At 46.9% G+C, this 18,229-nt stretch overlaps 1 protein-coding gene across 2 annotated transcripts in view; it reads right to left on the bottom strand.

Moving 5' to 3' along the window:
- The window catches only part of COL5A3 (collagen type V alpha 3 chain), a 187,783-nt gene that overhangs the window by 76,007 nt on the left and 93,547 nt on the right, over positions 1-18,229 (bottom strand). The window contains exons 6-11 of one of the 2 annotated variants that reach the window (XM_066593557.1): positions 13,346-13,537; positions 10,495-10,638; positions 10,025-10,174; positions 500-550; positions 366-407; positions 216-278 (exon numbers count right to left, since the gene is read on the bottom strand). In XM_066593557.1, the coding sequence (XP_066449654.1) occupies positions 216-278; positions 366-407; positions 500-550; positions 10,025-10,174; positions 10,495-10,638; positions 13,346-13,537 (642 nt within the window). The remainder of the gene's footprint in view (positions 1-215; positions 279-365; positions 408-499; positions 551-10,024; positions 10,175-10,494; positions 10,639-13,345; positions 13,538-18,229) is intronic. The other variant, XM_066593558.1, reaches the window with a different exon arrangement.

The raw sequence follows: 18,229 nt of genomic DNA, 5'->3' as shown, positions 1-18,229 counted from the left end.
TTGGTTCTGGTGCTGTAATCATTGCATGTTATGAGCTTGGTTTGTACTTTTTGTAATGAGCATGGTTCTGATACAGTATTTATTCACTGAGCTGTTCTGGTGTGGATATGCTGCTATCTTTCAGCTTTCTGCACAAGCAGAATACAGGTAGATGGCCTACAGATCGCATTGTGCTGAATACATTCATACACAAGTCAATGAAAATGATTGCTTACCCTCTCACCGGGATCTCCGGATGGTCCTGGAGGCCCTGATGGTCCAGCTGGCCCTGGTTCTCCCTTGGTATGAACATAAAAGATAGAGGTCACTTAAAGAAACGGATTATCACATTAATCATTACAATCTAGCCATCCAGTCTTGCATACCGAGTGTCCAGGGAATCCTGGAGGACCCATGATCAATGAACCCTGTAATAGATAACCATGACATAGATAACTATGACATAAATACTATAACATAGCACTAGAAGGGTTATGGTCTTTGACAAATATCTACTTACAGGTTCTAATATGGCTGGTTCTCCCTTCTGTCCTTTCATACTCTGCTCCTCCTAGAATGCAAGAACATAGTTGAGAAGAACAAATTTAGACATCAGACTCCATAAGTGTAAACAAGAAGTGGCATTCTTATTCGTCGGCTTCTTACAAGTTGGCCAAAATGTCCATTTATGTAATAAATAGAGATGAGCGAACGCGTTCGTCCGAGCTTGATATTCGTGCGAATATTAGGGTGTTCGGGATGTTCGTTATTCGTGACGAACACCATGCGGTGTTCTGGTTACTTTCACTTCCTTCCCTGAGACGTTAGCGCGCTTTTCTGGCCAATTGAAAGACAGGGAAGGCATTACAACTTCCCCCTGCAACGTTTAAGCCCTATACCACCCCCCTGCTGTGAGTGGCTGGCGAGATCAGGTGTTCGCCTAATATAAAAGTCGGCCCCTCCCGCGGCTCGCCTCAGATGCGGTGTGAGTTAGATGAGGGACAGTGCTGTTTATACCGGAGCTGCTGTAGGGAAAGAATTGGTAGTTAGTGTAGGCTTCAAGACCCCCCAAAGGTCCTTATTAGGGCCACTGATAGCTGTGTGTTGGCTGCTGTTAGCAGTGGCATTTTTTTTTTCTCAAAATCGCCTCTGCAGACCGTTGCACCTGGCATTAGGGACAGAAGTGCTGCATAGGCAGGGAGAGTGTTAGGAGTGAGTGTAGCCTTCAAGAACCTCAACGGTCCTTTCTAGGGCCATATTTATCCGTGTGCAGTACTGTCCAGGCTGCTGTTGGCTGTGCTGCATTTTTTTTGGGCTTCTCAAAATCGCCTCTGCAGAGCATTCCACCCTCCATTGATACTGCAGGGAAAGAATTGTATAGGCAGGGCCACAACACAGTTATTATTCATAGAATATACGCAGTGCTGCCTGTTGGTGGGAAAAAACTGAAAAGAAATCTATTTGTCCAGCCTGTGTCCGTCCTTACGGGCGGTGGACACGTGTGAGCTGCGTGAAAAACATTGCTAAATCATACGCACCCAGCTACGCTTTACTGCTGGGTTCGCCATTTGCTTTCCTTAATTGGGAAAAAAAATACCTGCTCTCCAAGAGTTATAATAACTCTGCTACCCTCACGTTCTGTGACACATAAGCAGGGACACAGCACAGTTATTAAACTTCTCAGGTTCATTGAATATACGCAGTGCTGCCTGTTGGTGGGAAAAAACTGAAAAGAAATCTATTTGTCCAGCCTGTGTCCGTCCTTACGCCTGTGGAGACGTGTGAGCTGCGTGAAAAACATTGCTAAATCATACGCAGCCAGCTACGCTTTACTGCTGGGTTCGCCATTTGCTTTCCTTAATTGGGAAAAAAAATACCTGCTCTCCAAGAGTTATAATAACTCTGCTACCCTCACGTTCTGTGACACATAAGCAGGGACACAGCACAGTTATTAAACTTCTCAGGTTCATTGAATATACGCAGTGCTGCCTGTTGGTGGGAAAAAACTGAAAACAAATCTATTTGTCCAGCCTCTGTCCGTCCTTACGCCTGTGGAGACGTGTGAGCTGCGTGAAAAACATTGCTAAATCATACGCAGCCAGCTACGCTTTACTGCTGGGTTCGCCATTTGCTTTCCTTAAGTGGGAAAAAAAATACCTGCTCTGCCACAGTTAATAACTCTGCTACCCTCACGTTCTGTGACACATAAGCAGGGACACAGCACAGTTATTAAACTTCTCAGGTTCATTGAATATACGCAGTGCTGCCTGTTGGTGGGAAAAAACTGAAAACAAATCTATTTGTCCAGCCTGTGTCCGTCCTTACGGGCGGTGGACACGTGTGAGCTGCGTGAAAAACATTGCTAAATCATACGCAGCCAGCTACGCTTTACTGCTGGGTTCGCCATTTGCTTTCCTTAATTGGGAAAAAAAATACCTGCTCTGCCACAGTTAATAACTCTGCTACCCTCACGTTCTGTGACACATAAGCAGGGACACAGCACAGTTATTAAACTTCTCAGGTTCATTGACTATACGCAGTGCTGCCTGTTGGTGGGAAAAAACTGAAAACAAATCTATTTGTCCAGCCTGTGTCCGTCCTTACGCCTGTGGAGACGTGTGAGCTGCGTGAAAAACATTGCTAAATCATACGCAGCCAGCTACGCTTTACTGCTGGGTTCGCCATTTGCTTTCCTTAATTGGGAAAAAAAATACCTGCTCTGCCACAGTTAATAACTCTGCTACCCTCACGTTCTGTGACACATAAGCAGGGACACAGCACAGTTATTAAACTTCTCAGGTTCATTGAATATACGCAGTGCTGCCTGTTGGTGGGAAAAAACTGAAAACAAATCTATTTGTCCAGCCTGTGTCCGTCCTTACGGGCGGTGGACACGTGTGAGCTGCGTGAAAAACATTGCTAAATCATACGCAGCCAGCTACGCTTTACTGCTGGGTTCGCCATTTGCTTTCCTTAATTGGGAAAAAAAATACCTGCTCTGCCACAGTTAATAACTCTGCTACCCTCACGTTCTGTGACACATAAGCAGGGACACAGCACAGTTATTAAACTTCTCAGGTTCATTGAATATACGCAGTGCTGCCTGTTGGTGGGAAAAAACTGAAAAGAAATCTATTTGTCCAGCCTGTGTCCGTCCTTACGCCTGTGGAGACGTGTGAGCTGCGTGAAAAACATTGCTAAATCATACGCAGCCAGCTACGCTTTACTGCTGGGTTCGCCATTTGCTTTCCTTAATTGGGAAAAAAAATACCTGCTCTGCCACAGTTAATAACTCTGCTACCCTCACGTTCTGTGACACATAAGCAGGGACACAGCACAGTTATTAAACTTCTCAGGTTCATTGAATATACGCAGTGCTGCCTGTTGGTGGGAAAAAACTGAAAACAAATCTATTTGTCCAGCCTGTGTCCGTCCTTACGCCTGTGGAGACGTGTGAGCTGCGTGAAAAACATTGCTAAATCATACGCAGCCAGCTACACTTTACTGCTGGGTTCGCCATTTGCTTTCCTTAAGTGGGAAAAAAAATACCTGCTCTGCCACAGTTAATAACTCTGCTACCCTCACGTTCTGTGACACATAAGCAGGGACACAGCACAGTTATTAAACTTAGATAATTCATTCACTAGAGGCAGTGGGGCCTTTCGTTTTCCAAAAAGGGCAAAAATTATATTTGGCCTGCAGTCTTGCGCCAATTTATTTCCTGCCTGGGAAATCTAATCACTGGTAATACAGCATGCTGAGGGGTAGGGGTAAGCCTAGAGGACGTGGACGTGGACGTGGCCGAGGACGCGGAGGGCCAAGTGAGGGTGTGGGCACAGGCCAAGCTCCTGATCCAGGTGTGTCGCAGCTGTCTGCTGCGCGATTAGGAGAGAGGCACGTTTCTGGCGTCCCCACATTCATCGCCCAATTAATGGGTCCACGCGGGAGACGGTTATTAGAAAATGAGCAGTGTGAGCAGGTCCTGTCCTGGATGGCAGAAAGTGCTTCGAGCAACCTATCGTCTACCCGCAGTTCTGCGCCGTCCACTGCTGCCAATCCGAATCCTCTGTCTGCTGCTCCTCCTTCCTCCCAGCCTCCTCACTCCACTACAATGACACCTGCTCAGGAGCGGGAACACTCCCAGGAACTGTTCTCGGGCCCCTGCTTAGATTGGGCAGCAGCGGTTCCTCTCCCACCAGAGGAGTTTATCGTCACTGATGCCCAACCATTCGAAAGTTCCCGGGGTCCGGGGGAAGAGGCTGGGGACTTCCGCCAACTGTCTCAACAACTTTCTGTGGGTGAGGAGGACGATGACGATCAGACACAGTTGTCTTGCAGTGAGGTAGTAGTAAGGGCAGTAAGTCCCAGGGAGCAGCGCACAGAGGATTCGGAGGAAGAGCAGCAGGACGATGAGGTGACTGACCCCACCTGGTGTGCAACGCTTACTCAGGAGGACAGGTCTTCAGAGGGGGAGTCAAGGGCATCAGCAGGGCAGGTTGCAAGAGGCAGTGCAGTGGCCAGGGGTAGAGGCAGGGCCAGACCGAATAATCCACCAAGTGTTTCCCAAAGCGCCCCCTCGCGCCATGCCACCCTGCGGAGGCCGAGGTGCTCTAAGGTCTGGCAGTTTTTCACAGAGACGCCTGACGACCGACGAACAGTGGTGTGCAACCTTTGTCGCGCAAAGCTCAGCCGGGGAGCCAACACCAACAGCCTCACCACCACCACCATGCGCAGACATATGATGGCCAAGCACCCCGCAAGGTGGGACAAAGGCCGTTCACCGCCTCCGGTTTGCACCCCTGCCTCTCCCCCTGTGCCCCAACCTGCCACTGAGATGCAACCCCCCTCTCAGGACACAGGCACTACCGCCTCATGGCCTGCACCCACACCCTCATCTCCGCTGTCCTCGGCCCCATCCAGCAGTGTAGTTCAGCGCACCGTTCAGCCGTCGCTTGCGCAAGTGTTCGAGCGCAAGCGCAAGTACGCCGCCACGCACCCGCACGCTCAAACGTTAACCGTCCGCATCGCAAAATTCATCAGCCTTGAGATGCTGCCGTATAGGGTTGTGGAAACGGAGTCCTTCAAAAGTATCATGGAGGCGGCGGCCCCGCGCTACTCAGTTCCCAGTCGCCACTACTTTTCCCGATGTGCCGTCCCAGCCCTGCACGACCACGTCTCCCGCAACATTGTGCGCGCCCTCACCAACGCGGTTACTGCCACGGTCCACTTAACTACGGACACGTGGACAAGCACAGGCGGGCAGGGCCACTACATCTCCCTGACGGCACATTGGGTGAATTTAGTGGAGGCTGGGACAGAGTCAGAGCCTGGGACCGCTCACGTCCTACCCACCCCCAGAATTGCGGGCCCCAGCTCGGTGGTGGTATCTGCGGAGGTGTATGCTTCCTCCACTAAAGCACCCTCCTCCTCCTCCTCCTCCTCTGTCTCACAATCAAGATGTGTTAGCAGCAGCATGTCGCCAGCAGTCGGTGTCGCGCGGTGTGGCAGCACAGCGGTGGGCAAGCGTCAGCAGGCCGTGCTGAAACTACTCAGCTTAGGCGATAAGAGGCACACGGCCCACGAACTGCTGCAGGGTCTGACACAGCAGACCGACCGCTGGCTTGCGCCGCTGAGCCTCCAACCGGGCATGGTCGTGTGTGACAACGGCCGTAACCTGGTGGCGGCTCTGCAGCTCGGCAGCCTCACGCACGTGCCATGCCTGGCCCACGTCTTTAATTTGGTGGTTCAGCGGTTTCTGAAAAGCTACCCACGCTTGTCAGACCTGCTCGTAAAGGCGCGCCGGCTCTGCGCACATTTCCGCAAGTCCCACACGGACGCTGCCACCCTGCGCACCCTGCAACATCACTTTAAGCTGCCAGTGCACCGACTGCTGTGCGACGTGCCCACACGGTGGAACTCTACGCTCCACATGTTGGCCAGGCTCTATGAACAGCGTAGAGCTATAGTCGAATACCAACTCCAACATGGGCGGCGCAGTGGGAGTCAGCCTCCTCAATTCCTTTCAGAAGAGTGGGCCTGGTTGGCAGACATCTGCCATGTCCTTGGTAATTTTGAGGAGTCTACCCAGGTGGTGAGCGGCGATGCTACAATCATTAGCGTCACCATTCCTCTGCTATGCATCTTGAGAAATTCCCTGCAAACCATAAAGGCAGCTGCTTTGCGCTCGGAAACGGGGGCGGGGGAAGACAGTATGCCGCTGGATAGTCAGGGCACCCTCCTGTCTATTTCTCAGCGCGTACAGGAGGAGGAGGAGGAGCATGAGGAGGATGAGGAGGAGGGGGAAGAGACAGCTTGGCCCGCTGCTGACGGTACACCGGCTGATTGCCTGTCATCCTTTCAGCGTGTATGGCCTGAGGAGGAGGAGGAGGAGGAGGATCCTGAAAGTGATCTTCCTAGTGAAGACAGCCATGTGTTGCGTACAGGTACCCTGGCACACATGGCTGACTTCATGTTAGGATGCCTTTCTCGTGACCCTCGCGTTGCACGCATTCTGGCCACTACGGATTACTGGGTGTACACACTGCTCGATCCACGGTATAAGGAGAACCTGCCCACTCTGATTCCCGAAGAGGAAAGGGGTTCGAGAGTGTTGCTATACCACAGGACCCTTGCGGACAAGCTGATGGTAAAATTCCCAGCCGACAGCGCTAGTGGCAGAAGGCGCAGTTCCGAGGGCCATGTTGCAGGGGATGTGCGTAGATCGAGCAGCATGTACATCCCAGGCAGTGCAACAGTCTTTAAGGGCCTGGCCAGCTTTATGGCTCCCCACCAAGACTATGTCACCGCTCCCCAGTCACGGCTGAGTCGGCGGGAGCACTGCAAAAGGATGGTGAGGGAGTACGTAGCGGATCGCACGACCATCCTTGGTGACGCCTCTGCCCCCTACAACTACTGGGTGTCGAAGCTGGACACGTGGCCTGAACTAGCCCTGTATGCCCTTGAGGTGCTTGCTTGTCCTGCGGCTAGCGTCCTGTCGGAGAGGGTGTTTAGTGCGGCTGGGGGAATCATCACCGATAAGCGTAGCCGCTTGTCAACCGACAGTGCCGACAGGCTAACACTCATCAAGATGAACAAAGGCTGGATTTCGCCAGACTTCTGTTCTCCACCAGCGGACAGCAGCGATACGTAAGCAATACGTAGGCTGCACCCGCGGATGGAAGCTACGTTCTCTCTCACCATCCAAAACGGGGACATTTGTGCTTCATCAATCTGTGTCTAATATTCCTCCTCCTCCTCCTCCTGCTCCTCCTCCTGAAACCTCACGTAATCACGCTGAACGGGCAATTTTTCTTAGGGCCACAAGGCTCACTCAAATAATTTTTCAGAACAATTTTTATAAGTTTCAATTAGCTTAAAAGCGTTGGAACTTTAACTTGAACCAATTTTTCGTTACACTGGGCTGCCTCCAGGCCTAGTTACCACTTAAGCCACATTAACCAAAGCGATTCACCTGCCATCTTGGTTGGGCATGGCCAATTTTTACTGAGGTACATTAGTACTGTTGGTACACCAATTTTTTGGGGCCCTCACCTACAGTGTAATCATAGTAATTTCTATGTTCTTCGCCTGCAGTCATGGTACAGAAAGGTGTGTGGGGTTGGCCTACAGTTTAGCTACATAAATGTCACTTGTGCCTTGGCTATACTAAGGCTACTGAAATGGAACGAAGACTGCGCTCCCGCTATACTGCTGCTTCAGAATTGTTACTGGGGCCTGTCTTGAGTGCTACTATTGCTTACATGGAACGAAGACTGCGCTCCCGCTATACTGCTGCTTCAGAATTGTTACTGGGGCCTGTCTTGAGTGCTACTATTGCTTACATGGAACGAAGACTGCGCTACCGCTATACTGCTGCTTCAGAATTGTTACTGGGGCCTGTCTTGAGTGCTACTATTGCTTACATGGAACGGACACGTGGAGAGGACACGTAGTGCCTCAAAAACATCCCCCTCCTCCTCCAACAGGGAAAACATTGTTGGCAAATGCCTTTGCATTGGTTCGTCTGGTGGCAGTCCAAGAATTTCACCTTTACCGACACTACAAGAGAGCCCCCCCACCATCCCCCCGCCACGGCCCACTTAATCCTGGCCACATTCCGAAAACCAACAAAATACAACCGTGGTACTAGGTCCGCAGTCACCACCACATTACCACCAACGCGGTTACTGTTAAGGTGCATATAACCACGGACACGTGGAGAGGACACGTAGTGCCTCAAAAACATCCCCCTCCTCCTCCAACAGGGAAAACATTGTTGGCAAATGCCTTTGCATTGGTTCGTCTGGTGGCAGTCCAAGAATTTCACCTTTACCGACACTACAAGAGAGCCCCCCCACCATCCCCCCGCCACGGCCCACTTAATCCTGGCCACATTCCGAAAACCAACAAAATACAACCGTGGTACTAGGTCCGCAGTCACCACCACATTACCACCAACGCGGTTACTGTTAAGGTGCATATAACCACGGACACGTGGAGAGGACACGTAGTGCCTCAAAAACATCCCCCTCCTCCTCCAACAGGGAAAACATTGTTGGCAAATGCCTTTGCATTGGTTCGTCTGGTGGCAGTCCAAGAATTTCACCTTTACCGACACTACAAGAGAGCCCCCCCACCATCCCCCCGCCACGGCCCACTTAATCCTGGCCACATTCCGAAAACCAACAAAATACAACCGTGGTACTAGGTCCGCAGTCACCACCACATTACCACCAACGCGGTTACTGTTAAGGTGCATATAACCAGTCTGACTGGGGCATGCAGACACCTTGACAGAATGAATAGTGTGTGGCACATAGGTTCCCCATTGCTATGCCCACGTGTGCAGCTCCTGATGGCGGTGGCACAGGATTGTATTTCTCATTGCTTCTGTACAGCATTGTGGGCTATCGCCCCGCCCCTATTAAAGAGGGTCGCTACCTAGCCGTGCCAACCCTGTGCAGTGTGTGCCTGCGGTCCCTCGTCGTGGCAGACGCACTTCTAAATAGACATGAGGGTGGTGTGGCATGAGGGCAGCTGAAGGCTGCGCAGGGACAGTTTGGTGTGCGCTGTGGGGGGGAGGGGGTGCGGTTGGGCAGCATGTAACTCAGGAGAAGTGGCAGTGGAGTGTCATGCAGGCAGTGATTGTGCTTTGTTGGAGGTAGTGTGGTGCTTAGCAAAGGTATGCCATGCTAATGAGCGCTTTTCAGAAGTAAAAGTTGTTGGGAGGGGGGGGGGGGCCCATTCTTGCCGCTATTGTGGCTTAATAGTGGGACCTGTGAACTTAGGATGCAGCCCAACATGTAGCCCCTCGCCTGCCCTATCCGTCACTGTGTCATTCCCATCACTTTCCTGAATTGCCCAGATTTTCACACATGAAAACCTTAGCGAGCATCGGCGAAATACAAAAATGTTCTGGTCGCCCATTGACTTCAATGGGGTTCGTTGTTCGAAACGAACCCTCGAGCATCACGGGAAGTTCGTTACGAATAACGAACACCCGAACATTTTGGTGTTCGCTCATCTCTAGTAATAAACAGTCAGGGCAGGTCTTAGGGATGTGTGATCTGTGTGGTCACACAGTGTGCATCCCTTGTCACTACAGAAGGGGGCATCACAGGCTTTGATGGCTTGTACCCCCAATCCTACATTTGGTGTCTGAGCCCATGGATAGACAAGATATTATTCAACCTTAGTATGTTCAACCTCATATCGATCACACAGCAAAATGTTATGTTTTACTTGATTTAAACTGGTTGTTCAGGATAAGCAAAACATGGCATCTTTCATCCAAAACAGTGCCACATCTTGTCCACAGGTTGTATGTGGTACTGCTTCTCTGCCTCATTCACTTCAATAGAGCTGACTTCCCAAAGCAGATACAACCTGTGGACCAGATGCATCGCTGTTTCTGGAATAAAGCAGCCATGTTTTTCTCATCTTCTTAAAGTAATGGATTTTAAAGGCAATACAACATGATGAAAGTAGAGAACAAACATTAGGTCACCAGTACATGCTATAATAAAATAAATAGATGGAGTCATACCTGAGTTTCTGCTTCTTGGGTCTCCACCTCCCCGCGTTCTGCAGGTCCATACCTTTCCTCTCTATAGTCCTCATCTTCAAACGGATGAACCTCACGGTCATCTTCTTTACTTTCTTCTTCCTCCTCAGTCACATATTCTTCTATTATATCCTAAGTATGAACGAACGTACAAGAATTCTTAGCAGTGCCTTGGGATTCATGTTTGAGGACTTAGCATTGGCCACTAGTTCTCATAACATGACCCAGTTACTCTCTTCCCTGTCTGCTAACAGAGGTGAAACTAAGTACAGGTAAATATTGCCCAGAGATGGAAAATGTGGTTAAACTAGGGAACCCTTCCATGGCCATAGGTATGTACACCCTTTGGATTATTTATATTGGCAGATTGTAGAAAACTAAAACTTCACAAAACCCTTTCGACAGTCCATGCATTTAGTGTGTACATGTGGGTGGGACGGCAGGCTACTTACGTCATAGTCAGTACCATTGGTGTTCACATTCACTGTGGACACCGTGATGTCTTCTTCGGGAGAAGGAGTGTAGTAATAATCCGGGAACTCGTCCTCTGATGCAATGGGGTCTTCTGTTGGTTGTGCCTTTGGTTTTGTCTCTGTCTTTGGTAATTTAATATACATAAGTTAGCTTTCTTAAATATATGTAGTGAAAGCTGGGAAATTTTAGAAAGGAGCTGTAAGGGCATCTCCAAGTGACGTCCTACAAAAATGACATCTTATGGGCAGCAACACCTGGGCACTACAAATACTAACTGGTCAAATCAAATGTTCTCCCATTGTATTCCACCTCCGATCTAGGATGCAACATTTATAAACTGATTACACAATTGGTGCCTCAACCTAGTGATGAAGCACTTACTCCACAGTCTGTGCCATAATGGTTCAGATCATATACTGCATGCCCCTTCCTTGAGGCACCAATTGTTTGTTGGATGCTAAAAGATTCAAGTGCATGCAAGTTATAAGGACCTGCTGATGACCTTCTAGGTGATTCAGGTCTCTCCACATGGAGAAATCAAACTCAACTGCTGTAAAGGTCAAATATTAGAGGAACACTCAATTAATAGTTGACATCCTCACAATCCAAAGCCAAGAAGGAAGTTCATGTTCCATGACCACTGATGGACCATGGGAGGACAATCACTCTGAGTTCATCTCTTCCATGCGTTCTGTTCCCCTGTTTCTTTTTACTATGGTTACTTTTATTTTTACATTTCTAATTTGTCATTATGACAAATTTTATAGCAGTGGAAAACATTTGCAAAAACCAGTTGTTGCCAAGGTGCCCAGAGATCCCATATGGAGATGCCCGTGGTTCTTTCCTTTACTGAAATGACCAAGCCCATAAAACGAGGCATAGACACGTCAATGGATGTCATAACTGATGAGATGAAATGGATTTTGGCGAATGACACAAGAATTCTCATGCTTCTTTGCAATAGTTAGTGCCAGGATGAGAGGGTGGAAAACAGATGTCAAGTGATGTGAAAAAGCGACATTACAAATCTAATTTGGCATAATAATAAATAAACGACTCCTCGGTTCCACTTGGCTGATTCAGAATTACCCTTCAAACATGAGCTACTACTTAGTGACTTACATGTTGTTAAAGAGTCTCTACTTTTCACATCTACCCCCGACTTGTAACACTCAACACAGCCCATCGACAAAGGAGTTCCTAATCCTGGATCATGCCATTAAATTTGCTTTTTACCAAAGTACTTTCAGCACTGTTCTACAAGATTGAGTTGCACCCCCTAAACATTCTGGGTAGTGGTGTTGACTATGGAGTTGGCAAATTGCTATACACATTTCCTCTGTTCTATTTAGCTACTTTGGCTACTCCAGTAGAACCCTTCAAAAATGACCGAAGTCGAGTGACTTCATGAAAATTCACAAGTTTTTAAAGTTCTCTTGAATGGAGTGACCTGCAATACCAAACACAACCTATAAACAAGGGTGGTACTATTTATGGATAAAAAGACCTTGTACAATTGGATATACCCACTATAGGGGTTCTGCAGGCATACTCTCCTGCCCAATCTAATATTGGGTATTAGATACCCAAATTTAAAGGGTTTGTACAGATCTGATATCATGCGTAGAGCGGTTTCAGCAAAACAATTGCTGAGGAAGCCACCCAGTGGCTAGCGAAAATCATGCACAGGTTCAATTAATTAGAATACAACCAATTCAAGATACTCGCTGGACATTGGACACTCAACTTGGCAACCCAACTGTACAGTGGCGTTTCTCCATGCTCGATATCAAATCTGTATAACCTCTATAAATTAGGGCACCTGACAAAAGCCCTATTAACACTGTCCTAGAGGTCTTAGTTGTGCCCCCTAAAAACCCCAGTAGCTTAGAACATAGGGTTGAAAAATTGCAATGCCATCCCCTTCATGACTCTTTTAGTCACTTATCAACTCACTCTTCCCTGTCCCCATAACTCATGGACCTAGGAGCGGCCATATATACTCATCTTAAAATATAGAACTCTTTCTCTAATCCTCCATTTGACCATGTTAGGAGGGAGTGAGGTTCTTCTCTAAGCAAGCACACACTGACTCTTGTGTAGACTTGCTCTTGACAAAGACACTGTAGATAATGATGGATTCATAAAGGCAAATTCTGCCTAAATTCTTCCAGGCTCAACTTTTGGATCTGAACCAAATCCAGTCAAGTCAATAATGGCAAAACCTTGTAGTTTCTACTTATATACCGTGATTGGATTTGGTGGGGAACAAAAAGTTGACTCTGGAAGAAACACCACCACTCCAGACGTTCTGGATAAACAGCAAGTCCAACTTGTTAAGGCTGGATTCACACCAGTGCCTTTTGTTTCAATTGTTCATCGTGCTGTCATAGGAACCAAACAACGAAAATAACCGAATCTGGCATATGACAAGCACGGACAGGACCCAACAGATTTCACCGACTATAATGTCATCCGTTGGGTTTTTGTCAAGCCTTACAGCATTTTTCCAAACAAAATAAAGCCCAGCATGCTGCGCTATCTTGTCCAGTATGTTGTGATAGATCTGCGCTGGAGGCTCCAAACAAGACTACCACCATTATCAACCAGCAGGGACAAAACCTTCTATAGTCGAAACTCTACTTTTTAGAGCAGATGATTATGTTAGTGTCAGACATCAAGATGAGATGACATTATTTTGATGGCATGATGCTGTTAATAGTTAATATAAGCCACAGTTATGGTGCCAGGTCATATAACACAGTGACTTCAGGCAATGGCAAAGCAGGATGGCACTGGAATAGCACTTTTTGGTGGGAGGGTGGTTACCATGAAAAGCGTGACCGTCTGAGGGACGGTTGAGGTAGTGATTTCTTCAGTCGGACCTATAACAGTGCTGAACAACTCTCCTGTGTGCTCTGCTATAGACTTTTTCTTCTTCTTGCCCTTTCTATCCTTCTTTTTACCTTTTCCTTTGCCCTTTTTCTTTGGAGGGGTAGATTCTGGGGCATTCGGTAGAGCCTAGAGAGGCATCATCAAACAACAATTTGTACTGTCAGAAGAAAATGTTATAGATCTAGCATGTTCATATAACATATCGGGGTACAAGATTAAGGGTGAGGGTTCTCACCTCATCAACCAATAGGGAGTGCTATAAAGAAGAATATAAAGGTTATATGGAGTAAAAGGAAGAGATACAGGAAGAGGATATATGCAAGTAGTGGATCGACCAGTTGGTGCTGAGAACTCATACCACAAAAAGAGCCTAAACCTTACAGCACTCAAAATGGTTATAGGGGATGTCCAGTTGTAAACTATGGATGGTCTATCCTCAGGAAAGGTCATGATTAGTAGATCAGCAGGGATCAGTCACCTGGTACCCCTGCAAATTAGATGTTCCCTGAGTCTGTGTACTTTTGCACTGAGACGATTTCTGCAGGAAGCAGACAGCTCCATTCCTATAGCAGTGGCCCAGCTTGGTATTGCAGACCAAGTTCCCATTCATTTTAATGCTTGTAATAACAAGCCGGGCAAGTACAATGGGAACAGAGCTGTCTGCTTCCTGCAAAAAGCAGCTCAGTTTATTGACCAAGAAAACATATGATCGGTGGGGATCTCTGACGACAGACCACTGCCAATCTACTATTAATGACCTATCCTCAAGATAGACCATCAGTTGTTTACAACTGGACAACCCCTTTAGTAATGCATTTCCTGCATTGGTCCATAGTTAATCTATCTACCCTTCTTACGATGCACACTTATCACCAAATATCTACCTGCATATTTACCCCTTATCCCAGGTCACCAGATAACTTACTTAGCTCCCTACTTAACTATCTCCTCACTGGACATCAACTAATTTATTACCCTCTCTCAATGGAAACCATATAAAATACACATAGTATGTAAAATACAAATTATTATCCACCTACCAATCTCTCCAGGCGTCACTTAAGTTACCTATCCTCTTTACTATCCCCAGTAGACACCAGATGACTTACCTATCTTCTTAATAGACAGCTATTACACTATTTACCCCTTTCCAGCTGGACATAACCCAACCTACCTACCTTCTGACCTCATGGACTACTAAATGTATCACAAGTCAGACACATGGTAAGGGTCCCAGTTGCCTTTCAGCCTGTTCTTATTCTATGGAGTAATAGAAGGAGCTGACCAATGAAAAGCATGGCGGTTACACCATCTGTAATCCAGGAACGGCTTTGTGTGACTCTTGGCATTGAACACTCCCCAGTGGGAATAATGTGTTTAGCTGAGAATCAGGAAAGCCTCCCTCTTTGGGATGGATGCCCAGCAGGTGCCCAGAGATCGAGCACAGCACTGGCGTAATGTGAAGGATCTCTCCAGGTGCACTTTGTATGAATGGAGGGTCATAAATATTGTTTAGACTATATACATATGTGAATCCTGTATCCCAATAACAATAAAATATATTATAGCAGTTACCAAATTCTACAGCTACATAGGATAAAAAATTGTTTTTCATTAATGCATATGGATGCCATAGGAAGGCCTGAGGAACGTCTGCAACCTTCTAAAAACAAGCACCTCTTGCCCTGATGAACCTGGGCACCATGTAATACTACATTTTCCCTACAACATCTACTAGGCCACTGAGATAACAACCTCTCTGAGCACCAGAAAACCAAATCGACTAAGGGCCTCTCCAGATGGGCGCGACTTAGTCCTGTTTTGCGGCCATGATAATCATGGCTGTATAATGGGACGCAACAAAACCATTGATTTCAATGGTTTCGCTTTCATTAGCGCTACTATTAACAAGTGAGAAAAATAAGACTTGCCCTATCTTTCGCGCACTATAAAATGGAGTTTTAATGGCTTGAAAAAAAAAAACACCCTAAACTTCTTGAACTATTCTACACATTACCAACATGAGGGGGCAAAAACACATTAGGTGTATGCGCAACTATGCTTGCTGCTACGGAGCATAGCCGTGCATGAACCAGGGTTTTTTCTTTTTTTAGAGACATTCAAACTCTGGCCCATAGCGCGCAAGTTTGTAAAACCAGCAGGAAGATAAGTCCTGCCCTAGTATTAATTATGTGCGGGAAGATAAGGCAAGTCCTAACTTTGCCACCCGTACTATTAAGGGCGAGAATACCGCTAATGAAAACGAAACCATTGAAATCAATGGTTTTGTTTTGTCTGGTTATGCGGTTGTGATTATCGCAGTCACATGACGGGCCTAAATTACGCCCAACTGAAGAAGTCCTAAGAACCTCATAGTGCAAATTAAAAGCAAATTCAGCTGTAGACTGTAACTTCTTGATGAAGAGAAACTCCAGGATCCTTCTTATCAATTTCCTTAGTATATACACTGAATAGCCCCTTTATTAGAGCCCTCTGGCCCTTTCACGGTTGGCGCTCCCCTGTATGGAGATTATACCCGTGATCCCGGAGTGCAGCATAAAATTACTTCTTCTGTCAGATGTCAATGGTTCAGGTTGGTGGAGGTGGAGTAACGGTACGGAGAATGTCCTCTTGCACATTTCCTGGCACACCCTGGGCCCTCTGATGCCTGTGGGTGGATGCCACGGCAAACTGACGTAGTTCTAAAGGCCAAAGGAAGTCTAATGCACTACTAATAAAATGGCCATTCACTGTATGGGGCGTAATAATAGCAATAACTTTTTTTTTGGGTGGGGCTAGTAGTATAATTTTTTTTTAGTGCAATGAAGTCCAGCTTTGCATGCACTAACATCATGTTTGACTTTGGTGGGTCTAAGCTCAGACTCAGAAGACTATATGAGCAAAGAGAGGTTGGGTATAAAGAAATAAGCAGGACACAAGCAAGCAGAGAGCGACCCAAGCCTCATCACAGGGGGGATTTGCTTACCATGGGGTCCAATAGGTGGTGTAACTAAGTTGTAGTTGCCACTAGTAGCTCCAGTTTAATGTTGGAGCCAGAATCCTTTGATCTAGTAAGACTACTTCTGGACCAGTAATATGCAATAGTGACCTATCCCGAAAGACCTTGCTCTGACCCTCACTCCGTGTATGTAATACATGACCACACATCTTTTTTTGCTGCCAAAATTCTTGCCCCTAAATTCTTCTCACTTTGGCGCCACATAATTTATATTCCCACGGCACCGTTTGTATAAATGTCAGAATTTAGCCAAAAGTCTGACCACTTCGGAAAATATTTTAGAAAGTCAATAACAATAATAGAGAGAAGCTTCTGTATCTTCATTTTATTATCTTATTATCGGGCCAAACGTTATATTTTTCTTAGTAGATATTTCAGGCTCGGCTCAAAAGTCTATTAAAGATTTCATTGCTGGCATTAGATAAAGTCCTAGAAAAATATCAAAAAGGTCTACAATATTTGTCTTAAAGGGGGGTCTTGTTAGTTCAAGCCCATGAGAGGTGACAGAGAGGAGTCCCTCCATAGGGACCCTCCCGTACTGGCAAAAAGCTGCAGGACCCGGTAGTTTAAGAGTATTGATTACAGGGTTCCTCCAGAAACTAATGGTAGGGTTTTCTACTTCCCAAAACTAGCTCATTGTCAGGATACCCAATGGTATCACATGTCACTAAGCAACAACCCAAATGTTCAGTCAAATGGTTAGCAGATGGGATTCTAAAGTTACACATTCCTTGTTCAATAACACGGAGCTCTCTCATTTAGACAATCCCTTTTGGTTCCCAATGATCATATGTTCACAAATAAGATCTCCCCAACAATCAACCGGGTGAAACAAAAAAATAGTGTTCAATTTCCCTGCAGTGCCTCCGCAGGCATAATAATACATTACAGAGATCTCATTAAAATCAATGGACTGCCAAAATAATGGCCAGGTCCTGAAAGGGGAGGAACAAAATAAGCTGATTACAGGGTGCCCCATTCATGGGCCTCCTTGCAATCAGCTGTAACCGGTAGAGCACACATGTCAAACACAAGGCCTGTGGCCCACCGGTAGTGTAGCAGCACAACAAGCATTCTACTTGCCTAGCCTTCAGCTCTGGTCTGACAATGAAGAGTCTGTGTCCACTGACCTCTCTTACCTGGTGTCTGCGTGTGCCGTCCTGTACTCAGTACAGATGCTGAGGGAAGAGGTCAGTGGTCACAGACTCCGCTGCTGATCTGGGCCAGAGGCCAATAGGGGGGAGTCGCTAATTACTACTGGTACTACTAAGATGGTCACTATTACTACTGGCTCCACTATAGAGACACTATTACTACTTGGGTGACAATTGGGGTCACTATTATTACTAGGGTCACAATTACTACTGAGGCCACTATGGAGGGAGGTACTATTACTACTGAGGCCACTAAAGAGACACTATTACTACCGGGGCCAATATATAGAGACACTATTACTACTGGGGCGATTATTATTACTGGGTCACAATGGGAGTCATTATTATTACTGGGGCCATTATAGAGACACTATTACTACTGGGGTGACTATTGGGGTAACTATTATTACTGGGGTCAAAATGGAGGTCATTATTATTTCTGGGGCCACTATGGGAATCACTATTACTACTGGGGCCACTACGAGGGATGTACTATTACTACTGGGGCCATTATAGAGACACTATTACTACTAGGGGCACTATAGGGGGTCACTATTATTACTGGGTGACAATGGGGGTCACTATTATCACTGGGGCCACTATGGGGGTCACTATTACTACTGGGTCCACTATTGGGGTCACTAT

The sequence above is a fragment of the Eleutherodactylus coqui genome, chromosome 2, assembly GCF_035609145.1.
Source record: "Eleutherodactylus coqui strain aEleCoq1 chromosome 2, aEleCoq1.hap1, whole genome shotgun sequence".
NCBI lineage: Eukaryota > Metazoa > Chordata > Amphibia > Anura > Eleutherodactylidae > Eleutherodactylus > Eleutherodactylus coqui.
This window is presented reverse-complemented; position numbering and strand designations above follow the sequence as displayed.